The 15,986-nt window shown below is 47.4% G+C and overlaps 1 protein-coding gene across 1 annotated transcript in view; it reads left to right on the top strand.

Moving 5' to 3' along the window:
- Positions 1-15,986, top strand: part of PDLIM4 (PDZ and LIM domain 4) — a 40,432-nt gene that overhangs the window by 786 nt on the left and 23,660 nt on the right. Inside the window, exon 2 of the mRNA XM_005147277.3 lies at positions 10,147-10,298. Within this exon, the coding sequence (XP_005147334.1) occupies positions 10,147-10,298 (152 nt within the window). The remainder of the gene's footprint in view (positions 1-10,146; positions 10,299-15,986) is intronic.

Here is a 15,986-nt window from a genome sequence, read left to right as displayed (position 1 = left end):
TTGGGAAGGGGCTGGAGAGCCGAAGCTCCCGTCCTTACACAGCGCCTTGCAGTGGTGTGGTATAGCTGGGCTCTCCTGGGCAGCTGCTGCTGGAGCGCTTCAACGCACTCTGAGAGCATTGAAAGGCTTTGAGAGGAGCTATAACTTAAAAACACTGTCATAACGCATCCAAGCTGTTTGCTGTCTCTTCATTCATCTGCCAAAGCTGTGATGGAAAAGGGGAAATGTATTCCCTGACCTTTAAAGAACTAATTATGGAAGAGAGCATGTTTTAAAGAGGCTTGGTTTGTATTTGGGTCCCTATGCACCTATTACACAGCTTTATGTCTCTGGTTTTACTTTGCACCAAAGTGTTCAGTGAGGGGTTTTTTTGGAGGAGCAGCAGGAGATGGATGGAGAGGAGAGAAGACCAGGGCAGTGCAGGGAGCAAGGGCTGGCCATGAGGGGAGGCACTTGGCTTCTGGGGCTTAGCCTGTACCTTCTGGGCACAGGAATGTCTTGTTTCTCCCCCAGTAATGTGGGATATATTGCAACAAGACACAGAATCATCTCTGGGTGACTGTAAGAATGTTCCTTGTGTGGAAATGCGCATCGTATTTGTGCGGAGGGAGCCTCTTTTCCTATTTGAAAGAAGCTTGGTTTAATATTAAACAAGAAAAAACAAAGTCTGCTTCTGCCTAGGCAGGTGCTTTGCCAAATTCCTCGTTTGATTCAGCAGACCTAGGGAGGTGTGAGGCACATTCACATTAGGCCTGGCTTGCTTTGGATCACACAAGCAGCACTCATGGGGTGTTATTTCATGGTACTGTGACAGCCTGTGCATTAGATCCTGCTTTACTTCTGCTCCCGCTGAAGAGAAGGGTGATGCTCCAATGTGCTACTGCTAATGGATGCTTGGGGAGGGATGATAAACAACTTGCTGGGATGTTAAATACGGGTGTAGGGTGCTCTGCTTGGGCTCCAGTCTCCTAATGCAAGGAGAGACCTCACTGGCTTTGCAAATAGCACCAGAAAGTGTTAGAACCGGGGAAGAATTAGCTTCTGCGGTAACTCCTGGCTATGGGGATGCAGGAGGGGGCTTTGCTTGGTCGTGGGTCCCACCAACCCCAGAGGATGGAGCTGGTGTGGTGCCATAGACATTTTAATTCTGGCACTGTCTAACCAGGAAATCTGCTCTATCCAGCTTGAACCCCCGGCTGGGCTGCTGCAGGAGGGAGGGAGGCTCTTGCAGCCTAATTGCTGAGGCTTTTGGCTGGCTTGTGCTGCCTTCAAAGTGCTTTTTTTTTGTTTGGTTGGTTTGGTTTAATTGTTCTATATTAAAATGCCATTAAATTACAAACATATTTTGAACAGTGGAAATTCTGCCGGAAGGCAGGACCAGGCTCTTGGATTCACGCATCCATCTGTGTGCTGGTGTGCTCTGGGTGTGCTGGGCTGGATGTGGCTTTGCTGTGCCCCACTTGTGTGCTTGAAGGGGGGCTGTGAGTATCCTACCTGCACTGGTTACTTTGGGAAGTCATGGGTTGCAGCTGGGGATTGGAGGCATCTGAAAGCCACCCACATCCAGTGCTGGGTGCCAAAGGCTGGCGGCCTCCTTAGGAAACACCAGTTCATCTGTGCAGGGGCTGGAGAGCAATACTTGGTTGCTAGCAAGTTGCTTTTCTCTACTTGTTGCTGGGCTGCTACAGAAACAGTTTTCCCCCAGACCTTCACGAGCAGTAGCAGTGCAGTGCTGCCCCCGGAGCCACAGCGAGGGATGCTCTGCAGTCTGCTGGGGGCACACTGAAGGGTGCAGCATCTTCTCCAAAGCCTGTCTGATGTCATTGCTCCAGGTTAAGTGCAGGCAGAATTCCTTAATGCTGTGTTTATGGGATGTGAAGTCCAAGTGTTGCTGTTAGAGAGGAAATAATGAAGCCATTGCTGGGAAAGGAGCTGCCAGATGAGGCTGAGCTGAGCAGGAGGCGCAGGGATGCAGCTGAACTCTGCGCAGGGAGAAGTACTCGGAAGTGGTTTGTGATAGCATTGTTAAAGGGATAAACTTGAAAAACATGGATTTGGCAGCAAGAAGAAAGATCACAGAGTTCTGCTTTGGAAGAGGGCTTGACTTGCTTTCCAGGACTCTCTTTAGTCCCCTGTGTGGTCACTGCACTTGTGCAGGTGGTGATGCTGAGCCCATCCCATGCAGATGTTTCAAATACACTCATGAAATCAAGCAAAGATGGATTTCTCTTGGAAGCAGGTTGCTTCCCTCTGTGGTTTGATCAGTCTTGGCTACCAAGTGGTAAAGATCTGATTGCTCAAGTGGCTGGGAACAGCTGATGCTGAACACTACCCTGGGGAGGCCACACTTGAGTTGAAGCATCAAGTTCTGCACTATTAAAGATAAGGAAAGATAAATACAAATGCAGAAGGGAGTGTATAGGGCATCTTTCTCATGCAGTCACACAAAAAGCTGGGTGTGCTGGCCAGCCTTCTGTTCCCTGCTTGCATTTTTGGGGGATCCAGATTAGCAGGGCTGGACTTTGCTGGGGTGGTTTTGAGGGGACACAGCCTTGGATGCTGCAGCAGCTACAGGGATCATGCTGGTGTGGTGCTGGGAATGGAATTGTAGCCCCAGGCTATGCTCTAGGGAAGAAACCCGGCTTGTTTTATGCCTGCAGTTAGAGTAAGCTAATGCCAGGTGTAGCACACTGTAATTAATGGCTCCTTCTCCTAATGATATTTATAGGGAAAGGGGAATGACTCAAAACATCTGCTGAGAGTTGGCCTTAATACCTTGGTAGAAAGTGGTTTTAAGACTTAATTAAGTTTCTGGGAGCTGACAGCTGCTTTTCCTTGGTTGAGCAGCTTAACAACTGGGTTCTCTGTTTGCCCTTCCTGGGAAAGGGGATTTACTGTGCCTCTTACTCCAGGTAGCAACAGCATTGCCTTTGAGCAGCAGCCACAGTTGGGGAGCAGCAATGGAATAACTTACTCAGCTGCTCTCAGTGTTGTGCTGGTAACCATGTCAGCGAGTGCTGCCGCACTGTGTGGCATCACATTGATCTGCCCCTTGCCTGGGATTAAAAGATAATCATTCATTAGCGTAACGAGAGGAGCTGAATGTGTTTAATCACTTGAACTCGCTCGTCCAGCTCTTAGAGCAGTCGATGTTGTCATCGACCCAGCTCTGCCAGTGCTAAGCCAAGCACTTGCTGCTGTTAGAATCATAGATACGTTGCTTGCTAAGCAGATAATTGACAAATGGGCTGATTCCAGTCTGGTTTCTAAGTTTTTAGGATAGTTTTCCCTGAATCTGCTGCCTTCAGCATCACTTTACCCACTGGTCTCTAGCATTTTTCAGTGTTGACTTGGAGCTGTAACACAAGAAGGGCGAGAAATAATTGGTCTGCAATCCATTATCCAGGTATTGTTTGAGTTAAGGTTGACTTTTAAGCTGAGGTTGTTTTTGTACTTGAGCAACTACGTGTCCTGTTAAAGGTTAGGATACTCGAGAAGTAATTCTGCTGAGGGAGGAATTCCAGTAAAAGTGGCCTTGTTGATTCTGTCGGGGCAAACACCCAAGTGCATTGCTGTGATCCTGCTTGAATGTGGAGAGTTCCCACTTGGAATAGTAATTTCCATGAGGCGTGTTCTTGAGTGCTCTGGGGTGGGGATGGCAGAATACAAGGCTGGGTGGGTTTCCTTACCCCAGGAACTCCATGTGTGGTGGTGAAAGCAAGAACCAGAGATGCCACCAAAGTGAATGGGGCTTTTTGCTTTGCTTTCCATCAGGGTTTTCTCCTCATCTTACATGTAACTTGTATGGATTTGACTGCGTATTAAATGGACGTGATGCACTTTGTGCAGAGCTCCTGAATGGACTTAAGTGTTTGTGATGATAAACCCCCAAACTAGGAGCCCAGCAGATTTCTGCTGACCTTTGGTGGGTTTATTGCCTGTACAGACCCAAGTGCTGGTAGCTGTTTCTCAGTTGGTTACATGTTAAAGCTTGTTAGCACATAATAGCTCAAGTGAGATGATTTTAAGTGGAAGGAAGGAGTTTCTTTTCTGTTCTCATTGTTCTCCCAATGATTACTTGTAAGGCCTCAAGTGAGGGATCTGGGTGGTTCCACTCGAAGCTATAGCAGTACCCAACAATTAATGTGAATTACAGGTGAGAACTCACCAAAGTATGTAGCAAACAGATTTGCTGCTGAAGTTATTCTCTCAGTGGGGCTTTATTTAATAACTGAAAGAGAAGAATAAATGCTTGTGCTGGTTCAGGAGACAGTAATGGTAGAATATGCTGGAATGGAAGCCTAATGCTAATTACTGTAATCAAGCACGCTGATAATCTGGAGTGGGAAAGCAGGCGGAAAGAATGATTCATGTATGTCCATTCAGGCAAGGGCTGACCTTGGGGCCAGCTGAGCAAAATAAACCCAGCACACCCTCGAAAACACTTGGGGCCTCTGCCAGGTTGAACAAAGCAGAATGAGCTCAGTGTGAGGGGTTCTTCTGAGCTGGGGATATTGGGGTTTGTGGGCTGACAATGGTGATGGCAGTTCTCCGGCTTCTTGAAGATTCAAGGTTGCTCTTGGGACAGGTATTCAGAGTTCGAGTGGTTGTATTCCATTTGACACAGGGATAAAAGGATGCTATCCAGCTTTACTCTCTCACTGAAATGGCCCTGTTAGTGTAGGAAGCACACAGGGGGAAATATGTGGCATTATCCTTCTCTTTATTTTTGTTGTTGTATAGCACAATAGCTGGTGATTTAACCTGGTCCTACTTGAGGTAGATAAATCCTTTAATTTTAATACAAATATGCCGTTATGGATTGTGTGGGATTAGTGTAGGCTATTGTAATTTCTTTTACTTTAGCTTGGGGGCAAAATGCACATCAGGAGTCATGTAGCAAATCCTAGAAGGCACAAGTCCTCTTGAATACGGTATTTGTAACTGACTCTGTTTGATTTGCAGGCTCTCAAAACGCATTGACTGAGGGTTCTTGGATACCCAAACACTTGTGCAAATGTTTTTATTTTCTAAGTCATCTGTGACCGCAGGTGCTTGAGTGTGAAGGGAAGCAGCACATCTGGCGGTGCTGATAAAACCAGCTAAAGCAAACATGCTCACAAGAGATCCTCTGCTTGACTCGCTGTCAGCCAGATGTGTGCCCAAAGAAACCCCAGTACCTGGCCATAGCCTGTTAATGGAGTGGATTTGTGCAGAGCCATTAACACTGCACATGTCCCAAGCCCTGGAAGATAAGGTTGGGTTTGGTTTCTACTTCAGGGCTTACACAAAGATGTCAGCAAAGCCAAGATTCATTGGGTTACTTGGAGCCGTTGCAAAAATGTCGAGCTGCAGTGTGGCATTCCAGTGGCTTTTACAGCCAGAGAGACCTGGGATAAACCTGGGTTTGTCACACAGGGAACAGAGCTCAATTGGAAAGTGAAAAATAAAGAGAAACTTGCTATGTAAGAGGATTTCAGCCCATAAATCTTCCAAGCATCGTAAAGATGCCTCAAAGTTCGTGCCACACTCAATCGTTCTTGTCAACCAGAGCAATTCAAATTCGCACCCATTAAGCCTTAAGTAGTTTTACACATTGTGAGGACTGATAGCGGATTACGTGCGAATGACATGTTACAGTTCCAAGCCTCAGAAAGCAAAATATACCCTGTTAAAGCAGATTATTTACAGTAATTGGTCTTAATTATCAGATATGGGCAATGCACAGCTAAAAGAGGATCTGTTATTGAACGGACTATGCAGTAACAGGCACCATGGAGCAAATGCTTTGCTGGAGATTGGGTCAATCACCATAAACCACTTCCCAGAAGCTTTTAGGACATGTAAAGCTTCTGGTACACAGAAGGCCCTGCTCCAAGTGCTGCAGGAGCTTTGGGTACCCTTGGGCTGAGCACAGCAAGCTTCTGGCAAAACAAGCCAGATGTGGGTGTCTCAATGACCTCTGTCTTTCTCAATCAGCATTTTGAGGTCTGCACTCATGGGGCTGGTTGCTGTAAAACTCATGTCTGATCTTAGTGATTCTCTGCCTTTTCCTTGTACAGAGACCTCAGCCTTTGAGCTGGATTAGGATCTGTGCTATGAACCTGATTCTAAATTTGGATTTGAATCCATTAGTACTTGGATTCTAAAGGATTTTCAAGTTCTTGCCTTTTCTAACAGTCATACTCTGGTTCTTTCCTTTTTATGCCGTTAAGTTTCTTGTTTCCTTCAGTTAAATGAATTAAAGTTGCATAAACCATGCTCTTCATTGAGCTGTGCAGCATACCTACATAATGTCTTGATGCACTGGATGTTCTATGAGCAATTAGATGCAAATAGATTGGTGAGGGATGTCATTTCAATGCAGCATGCTTGGAAGTGCTGAAGAGAGTCCCTGGACAGAATGCTTAAAGGATTTGGGGAATTTGTTTTTCATTTTGCTCTGGGTTCTTCCTATTTAAAAGCTGCTGCTACTGTAAGCTCATCTGCTGCCCCATAGTGTGTTTCCTGATAGCAGAACAGGCTGTCTTTGTTTCAAAGCTGAGAATTTTGTCACCGTATCTTGAAAGCCTCTCGAAGACTTTAATCAGAGCCTTTTGATCATGCTTGCAGAACAGAAAATTCCCCCACATTTGGCCTGGAACAAATCGCCATTGATTCCAAAGAGTCGTGTGGTCTGTGTAGGCTTCTCCTATGGGATTGCATGTTTTAACCCATGAAATCTTGGGAAAGATGACTTCATTAATTGATGGGATGCTTTGCCTTTTGGTATAGTAGGGCTTCTTTTAAAAAGGGAAGGAGATCTGGCAGATAAGAAGCTGCCTGTACTGTGTAGATTTGGGCTGAATGGGTGCTCTTTGTTAATTTGAGTAAAAACTACTGGGAGAATAAATACAAAGTTCTTCTTTCCAATGGCTGTGCCCCGAGTATGCAGGTAGTGAGGAGGAACCGTGTCCCTCACTCCTGGGTCCTGACCCAGGAGATGTTAGAGGCTTTTCCTGAAGGGAAAAGAGTTAAAAGGGGCTAAGTTAATAAAACAAATTAACCTTTCACTGAGGCTTTGATTGTTTCGGCTTATGGTGTTGGCCCAGCTCTAGGGCTTGAGCAAAGCTGCCCCTGAGCTGAGCCATCCCTGCAGCGGCAGTGGGACACCCATAGAGGGGACTTTGCCCTGCAGCCCTGGCACACTCCCATGGCTGCTCTCCAGGGGGGAAAGTGTAACCCTGTGTGTGTGTTTGAAGAGTAAACTCCTCTTGGTGCAAGTAATCTTGCTTACTAAATGAGATTGTGCAGCTTCCAAAGCCAACTGGCTTAGCACAACAGCTGCCTTAATGTGCTTTATTTTATTGGCCTGATGTCAGATGCTAGCACTCAGTAAATCCTAACGAGGCTCCAGTGGCCAGATAAGATAGCTGCTGCTGGCTTTGGGCTCTTTCCAGTCTGTTCCATAGCATCAGAGTAGCCACTTGGCTGGGGAGAGCAGAGACTGTGTGGTAATCCTGGGAAAGGTGGTGTGGGAAATAACTGGACAAACTTATTTAAAAGCAATTGGTTTGTGATGGTGTGGGTATAGATCTCCTTTTACTGAGTTATCAGCCTGTGGGATGTTGATGCTACTGCCTGTGAGACCCATTTCCCATCTTTAACCTCAATATGGAGGTGATGCTGTATATAAAATCACATCTTTGTCCTGGGTTTGGGGACCCTGGGTTTGCAGAGCCTGTCTGCATGGATCCGTGTAGAGCAAAGCACGCAGGAGCCTTGCACAAGGACTCAGACACAGCCCTGGCCTGTAACCAGTCTAGTAGGGCTTTCTGTGGCACATTTGGTGTCACAGCACAGCTGTGAGTTAGGAGAACTTGAAGTATTTTAAACATTATTCACTGCAATACAAACTCTGGACCTGACAGACATTACGATAGTAATTCCCAAGCTGCTGTGGTAGTGATGCTGTATCTCAAACTAATGAGTTCTTGGAGTGCAGTTCCATTGCGAGCCCTCAGTCATCTCCATGGTTTGTACAAATTGCTAATAGGGAGATACTGCCAAACTAACTTGAAATAAACCAGAATCTAAAAATAGGAAACAGCTATAGAGCCCCATTTATGAACAGCTTATTCTCCAAGGGAACTACAATCTGGTTAGGATCAGCACAAGGAGAACAATCCATGGGACATCTAGACAGCATTGAATAGACAAGAACAAAATGCAGCTGTCCTGGGTCAAACTGGAGGGCTGTTAGTCCAAAAGGCCACTGCAGCTGGGGATGCAGGGCAGACACCCAGGGAAGCGGATAACAAAAGGCAAGCACATGGAGATACTTCCGTGGAGGTGCTGATTGAGCTTCTGGTTGACTTTCTGGTGGGTCTGGCAGCTTCTGTGGCTGTAGAAGGAGCTTAGGGCTCTGTGAATGCTGTGTCTTCTTATACAGGTTCAGAAAACCCAATAGGGCAAAATGAGCCTATCCTGGGTCGAAGTGTCCTGTATCAGAGCCTTACAGCTCACGTGTGCTGTGTGCAGAAGTACCTCCCGTTGTTTGCTCTGAGTCACAGGGAGCCTGTGAACAGGGAGGGAGTTGGCTTGGCAGGGTTCTAGTGCAAAACAGCTCAGCTGAAGCTATTGAAGGGCAAATGGCAAACACTGATTTACTCTGACAATGCAACAAAAGGCTTAATTCAGGCTGCCAGCTCTACTTAACTGTAAAGAGTGGTTTGGAGCTCCTCAAACACCCCTGGGTTCATGTTTCAGTGGTGTTGGTGGCTATAGTCACACTGTAGTGGTACAACAGGTCTGAGTTATGCTGGATGCTGCCTGCCTCTTGCTGGCTGTTCAACCAGCCTTGGTCCTGTGAGCAGCCCCAGTGTGATCCACACAGGGCTTTGGTGGCAAGAGCAGACCCTGGATAAACTCCCTGTGGAAACAGAACTGGGAAAAACAAATAGGGATGGAAAGAGGGACATGTTCATCCTTCCTTTCTAGGCGTCTGTCTCATGGTGGCTGCGGTGGGGGGGTCATAGCCATCACTTGGTCTCAATCTGTTAAAACCCATCCCTGGTTTACTAGTGTCTGTTTGCCACCATGCCCTGCGGTAAGCTGTGTCTAAGGGGAGGTAAAAGGCAGAAGAGTGATGCTGTTGCCTGGATCTTCTGAGCAGGGTGTGATGGAGCAGAGACCTGAGGCTGGGGATTTTACCTGTGTCCATCAAGATTAAATGGATTCAAAGCCCCACTGCACTCTAAATGCAGTGAGAAATGAATAACCAAAAGTCAGGCCTTACTTTCTCACTTGATAAACCATGTGGTTGCCTAGCGCAGCATTAGCAGATGCTCTGAATGACTGGAGAGGAAATTAGAGGGCAAGCACGTTGCTATTAGAAGTTTAAACAGACACATTTACCTGTCCTGCCTGTGCTTCACATCACTTTATATTTGTGCAGAAATTCAAACCACATTTGGGCTGATGTAAATGAAATGGTAATTTCTCAAGGAACTCTTTTATGGGCTGCAGGATTGCTCTTATGGCTGACCACAAACTGTACCTGGAGCTGTCATTAGCTCCTCAGGAAAGAAGTCAGGAGTTTTATGAGGTTCTGGCATTGCTACAAAACCAGAAGGAAGGGGTTGTGGAGCCTTAATGAGCTGTGTGATACTCCATGCAGGGCTAGAAAGAGACAAGTCGTTTCAATGATGGTCAGGAAAAACTGATGTCAAATGTAACCTCTCCACGGGAAGCAATTAGGGGACTGCATGTGTCTTGTAATTACACAGTTAGCCAAAGAGGAGGGGTCCATGGGAGCTTTAGGGATTGAATCTCATAGCGTGATTTCAGGCCTGCAAGCCAAAGGAGTGGAAAGCATCTCTCTGGAAGGGTGCTGAGTTATGGCAAGCAAGAGGGAAATCTAAAGAGGACCAGATTGACAGAAAGCTCTTCCTTAAGAGAGCGTTGTTGTAGGGGATTGGTCCCCAGAGAGCTGGGGCTAACTTGCAATGCCTGGCTCTGACATCCAGCCTCTGGTAGATGCCACTGGTATGGGCAGAACACATCTCCATAAATAACTATTACCTTATCTGCTGCTTATTCCAAGAAACCAGGCTTTTTTAAAGCCGAGCATTCTTTTAAGTGCCCCTTTTGTTTCTCCCTGCCTAGATCAACCCTGGCAGTAAAGCAGCCATGGCAAACCTGTGCCCAGGAGACATCATTCTGGCAATTAATGGGGAGAGCACGGAGAACATGACACATCTAGAAGCACAGAACAAGATCAAAGCATGCACGGACCAGCTGCTGCTCTCTGTGAACAGGTAGGTCCTCTTCTGCTTGAGCTGCTCTTGTGCCAGCTTTGCTGGGTCCTGGAGTACATGTGCCCTTAGGCTCAGTTCCGGTGCATCCTCAGGGTCTAAGTGTTCTGCAGTTTAAAAAGCAGTAAAACAGCATTATTTGTAAAAGGCCAGTGACAGAAGAAATGGGTTTGGTTAATTTATACGTGTGGGTTATAATTTGTATGTTAAAGGCTGGTCCAGGCTGTGAGCTGGGTCAGATCCTTCAACCCAGTGCAGGTTTTATCGACTCAAGTGTCACACTGGGATCAAAATCTCCTTTGGGCAGAGCCTCACACTTCATTAATACCCACCTATCATTGCCTAAGCATCTACTCAATAAATACACATCTGAAGGTCCTGCAAGTTCACTTCTGTAGGGTATTTCAAAGCCCAATGAAGGCTTGGGGTTGTTTTTGGTATTAATCCTGTAGCTGGAAGTTCCCAATACAAATCACAAATGATGCAGGCAGAATGAGCACTCCTTATAAGGCTCCCAAATGGCTAATGTTATCTGTGATAGATTTAAAGTAAGTGTATACAAGTCTCCACTTCAGATTAAAAAGGCATTTCCTGCCATAAAGATCTATCATTTACTGTTTATGCTTTCCTTGGAAAACATAGTTTGTGACTGGAAGCCTGGGCAGTGGGGAAAGCACAGCCGTAAATGGAGCAAAGCCTCTCTGGTTCCTCTCGGTTCATCAGACAGTGGTGTCCGAGCGAAGGGGAATCCCATGAGCTCAGCTCATGCCATAGGGATGATGTGGCTTCAGCACTGGGAAAGAAGCTGAAATAGAAACGCAAGGAAACCCTTCACGCAGGTGGGATTTCACACAGTCAAGGAGGATGGTTGCTTTGCTTTCCATTGGGAGCAGCTCAGGGGGATTGGATGGTCTCGTACTCCAAACAGGAGCTGCACCTGGGGCAGGGTGGGGGTTCCCTTTGTGGCTGTCCAAGGGAGCTGGTGGAGCATTCCCTGGAAGAGGTGGAAATCCTCATGTTGTGATGGAAGCTGCTGCAGTGCTTTGGCAGCAGAACAACTTCATCAAGAGTTAGCTTTGCTGGAAACAGCTTTCACCTGCAGCATGGCAGCCTTTTATTGTCATGTGTGAGGGTTCCTGCAGCATGAACCCATGAGCTGAATTCCCACTTTTTCACTTTATTTTAGCCACTGGTATCAGTTGGCTGAGATCAGGCCTCGAGTACTCCTCCAGGGTACTGCTGGTGCCCACCCAGTCCTTGTGGTTGGGAAGTGGTGCTTGAATCTTGCAGCCCTTTGGTGCCCTTTGGGCTCCTTTCATCCCATGCTCATTCTCCATGAACTCTTGACATTGTGTTACTGAGACAGAGAACAAGATGGGTTTTGTTTTCCAGCTGTGGTCAGTAAATGCCCCTTGACTAGGAAGGAAAATCAGACTGGAGGAAGAGAAGGGAGAGTCATTGTGGGGTCTGACAGGATGTCCAATGTGACCCATCTGGGTTTCAGATTGGGGATGCAGAGAGCGTTGAATTTGATGGGAGGAGATACTGATTATCCTGCTTATGTGTTTGCTTCATTAAGATATTTGGGTACACTGATGGGGAAACGAGCCAGGAGCACTGACCATTTGTGGGCAGAATAAGCCATTAGAGTGCAGAACTTTCCCATGCAGCACAAGCAAAGCCTCTCCTCTGTACTTGGGAGGGAGCAATTGAAGTGGGATTTCTGTTGTGATGCAAGCTTTGGCCACAGACAGACATAACCGCAAATGGCAGGACTGCAAATAGATCAGTGTATCTCACTGACCAGATGAACAGGAAGCCAGGTAAGAGAAAACAACATCAAACCCAGTGTGAGGTTCCTGATGCTAGGCTCAGGGAAGCAGGAATGCTGGGCTCAAGGAAGCTCTGTATTTGATCTTCCACATCATTTTGGGGAGGCTGAGGGAGGCTGTGTGTGGAGGGCATCAGCAGCAACACAGACACTGTGGTGAGAAGCTGGCAGAGCTTGGGCATTCATTCTCCAGACCTCGGATGGAAAAGCTGCTTTGTTTTCTAACAGTAGCACAGGCTTGATGAATCCCATCTGGATTCCCCGTAGTGATGTGTGTTTGTGTGAACAAGAACTTGCACATTAAAATCAATAGTGTTTCCTGCAATCAAGCCTTTCTTACCCTGGAAGACAGTCAGTGCTCAGGCAACTGCACACAACAAGCCTAAGGCACAAAGATAACCCCCTCAGCAGCACAGCTCATCCTCTTCCTGCTTACATATTACTGTGTGTCTTCTGATCTCCTGCAAAGAAAGTCATCCCAGCCCCTTTGAACATTAACACCTCTCGTGGTTATGCTGGTTATTAGGGAGGACTTGTTCCCTCAAATCAGGTTATGCCTCAGACAAAAGCAGCCATAAGCTTGGATCAGAGTTGTGCTTTGCTTGAGGACAGTGTTGAGTGCCTGAAGGACCCACAGGAGACCTTGTGGCATCAGTGATGCAGTTCCTGCTGACAACGCTGCTGGAAAGTCCTTGGCAGCGCTGCCCAGACCTGCCCGTCTGTGCTGGAGGGGGAAGGCGAGCCGGAGAGCTCCTTTGGAGCTGTTGTCCTCTGCCAGCTGGGAGCATGCGGTGCTGCATCCTTCCTGAGGAGCTGGCCACAAGCCCACACTGGGAAGAGGATGTTGCAGCCTCCCAAGTGTGCTGGGGGATGTGGCTCTCTTGTCCCCTGCAGCACAGGGTCCCTGCTCTCGAGTTGTGATGAGGGTGGTAAAACACTGGCACAGGTTGACCAGAGAAGTGGGGGGTGCCCCATCCCTGGAGACAGTCAGGGCCAGGCTGGATGTGGTTCTGGGCAGCCTGATCTGCTTGAATGTCCGTGCTCGTTGCTGGGGGTTGGAACTGGATGAGGTTTAAAGGTCCCTTTCAACCCAAACGATTCTATGATTCTTCTTCAAAAATCTCTTCTCTGTCCTTTACCAAGGACTTTAAGTGCCCTTGGTGGTTTTCCCTTCTTCTTAACATCCCCATTCCCTTTCTAGCCTTTCTTGGCTAGATCCCTGTCCTCCCTGAAGTTAACAGGTGCTCTGTCCCTTGCTTTGTTGAGTCTTATGTTGCCCCAGCATGTGTGGGGCTGTTTCTGGGCAGTGATGCTGTGGAAAGCAAAGCAGCACAGGAGCCTCGCTGTTCTGAAATGGAGCAGAGCAGCTGTGGAAACCCCTTCCCAGCTCTGGATGCTGTTTTGCTCTAGGCAACCCTAGCAGAGCAAGGATGAGTGGCTGAGAAGGAAGCAAGTGGTGTGCATAGGCTGGGAAAACCCAGATTCCATGTGGATGCATTGCACTTGTAGTGTGGATCAGATTTGTTCTCATGTGCTTGCGACTGAGTGACCAAGCCCAAGTGCAGAACTGCAGTGCGATATGCAGCCATGAGATGTGCCCTGCTGCAGGATGGATTACTGGATCCTGCTTCCCAGGGGATACGCAGTAGGCAGAGAGCCCTCATGGACCAGTGCACTGCTATGGTTCTTCTGAGTCTGCCTGGAGACTTTGTGTGAAGACTTTCTCTTTATCCCTGCTCTGTGTACAGAGATGGACTTTCTCTGAAAGTTTCTATGGGAGAAAGCCCAGTAATGATTCTGCTGGACGTGGAGCCCCAAGAAGTCCCTGAAAGCTCATGTAGATGATGTTCTTCCGAGCCCACCTCCCCCTGCTCGTGGAGGTGTTGTCGGGGTCTGTTTGCTGTGGGTGGGAAGGATGACAGTGTGTGATGCTCTCGAGTTTCCAGTAAAAGCACAACTGAAAAAGTGAATCACAACTTCCCCTCTGGAGCTCCTCTAGGAGCAATCAGGAGGAAAACCGGCAGCTTTCCAGAGCCTCGGTACACAGCAATGGTTTCAGCTGAGAGGAATGAAGGAGGAGAAATCCCACAGCTTCTCCTTCATGTAGCCTGGATGAGCCGGGTCCATGGGGGTGAAAACCCTACATCAGGATATAGGGATGGATCCAACACCTTATGGTTATCACAGTGAGGTTCGCAATCCTGGGGAATTAGAAGCATCATCTGTAGCTGCTTCTACAGCAAGTTCAGCTCCTGGAAGGCTAATGGCCATATCAGTGATAAAAATCAGTGTGATCTTAGGGATGTGCCATTGTGGGAGGTGAATGGTGCTCAGGAGATGGGCAGGAACCTGGAGTCAGCCCCTCCCAGAAGGGACCACACAGATTGGTGTGGTACACAGCAACCTGATGGCTCTGGAACTTCGTATGGCTGTTGCCTGCTCAGCTGGTCTGGCACCTTCCCAGGTGCTTAATGTTAGTTTATAAGGTGATGGAGAAATGAGAAATTCAGTAAGACCCAGGAACTGCTGGGACTGAGAAGCAGCTCTACAAATGGAGGGAACAAGACTTGCTGATCGTTACCAGGTGAAAAAACATATGTGAGCACATGCAAGTAATCTTCTAAGGATGATGTTGAGTCCCTTAGAAAACAAGTATCTGAAGGGGGCCTATAGGGATGCTGGTAAGGGACTATTCATTAGGGACTGTAGTGGACTATTCATTAAGGACTGTAGTGACAGGACAAGGGGTAATGGGTTCAGACTCAAGCAGGGGAAGTTTAGATTGGCTATAAGGAAGAAATTCTTTACTGTTAGGGTGGTGAGGCACTGGAATGGGTTGCCCAGGGAGGCTGTGAATGCTCCATCCTTGTCAGTGTTCAAGGTCAGGTTGGATGAAGCCTTGGGTGCCATGATTTAGTGTGAGGTGTCCCTGCCCGTAGCAGGGGGTTGGAACTGGGTGATCTTAAGGTGCTTTCCAACCCTAACTATTCTATTCTAAGTCCTGGGATGTGAGGTGTCTGCACGTTTATTTAGCTATGTCTTGTTCATGTGTCCATTTCCCACAAAGCCCCATGTTGAAGGCCTGCTGCTAACCTAGGTCAAATTATTTTGCTTAGGGTTGTCCTAGCAGTGTTAAAAGAACAGTGCTGTTAGTGCAGTGTAATGATTTCCACATAGCTGCCTTTAATGCCCTACAACACATCTGAAAACACTTTTCCCATCCTTGAGCCATAAATTAAATGACTCGGAACATTGGAGGGCAACCTCTGATCTCTCTCTCTTTACATTGGGAAAGAGTTATCAGGTTTTTGCTGTTGCCCAAACACAATGTTGTGCCTGTTGGTAGCGTGACCCTGCTGCCAGGGTGGCTTGGGGTGGCCACCAGCCATTGTGCAGGAGCTGCCCATGGCATCATGCTCTGTCAGAGCCATCTCCTAATCATTTTGGATTACCTGGCATTCTGCTGTTCCTGGGGAAAAAAGGAGTCTCCTTGTGTAAGCATAAATGCTCATCAAGCTTATGACTCGTGCTTCTGTTTGGCGAGCCTGGTGTTTCTCCCATTCTCTTTTGCCTTTAAAAGTGCTAAATAGAACCTAAATTGTGCTGTATCAGCTGAATTTCAGGGTGGTTCGAGTGGAAGCTGTGGCTGGGGTGAGCCTGGCTTTGTTCAGACCATCCCTGTAAGCTGTATGAGGCTGTCTTGTTTATGCCAAGAACTTTTGGTCACTCTAAAGCACTGATGGTGAAGCGCTGAGTTGTTAAAAGCACTGACTATGAATGGGTTTCAACATGCAAACCTGAGTCTGACTGTGCCTTTAAGTGTAAAGACACCAATAATGACTTTTGGAATACCCAGGTTT

Source organism: Melopsittacus undulatus, chromosome 10 (assembly GCF_012275295.1).
Source record: "Melopsittacus undulatus isolate bMelUnd1 chromosome 10, bMelUnd1.mat.Z, whole genome shotgun sequence".
Lineage (NCBI taxonomy): Eukaryota > Metazoa > Chordata > Aves > Psittaciformes > Psittaculidae > Melopsittacus > Melopsittacus undulatus.
This window is presented reverse-complemented; position numbering and strand designations above follow the sequence as displayed.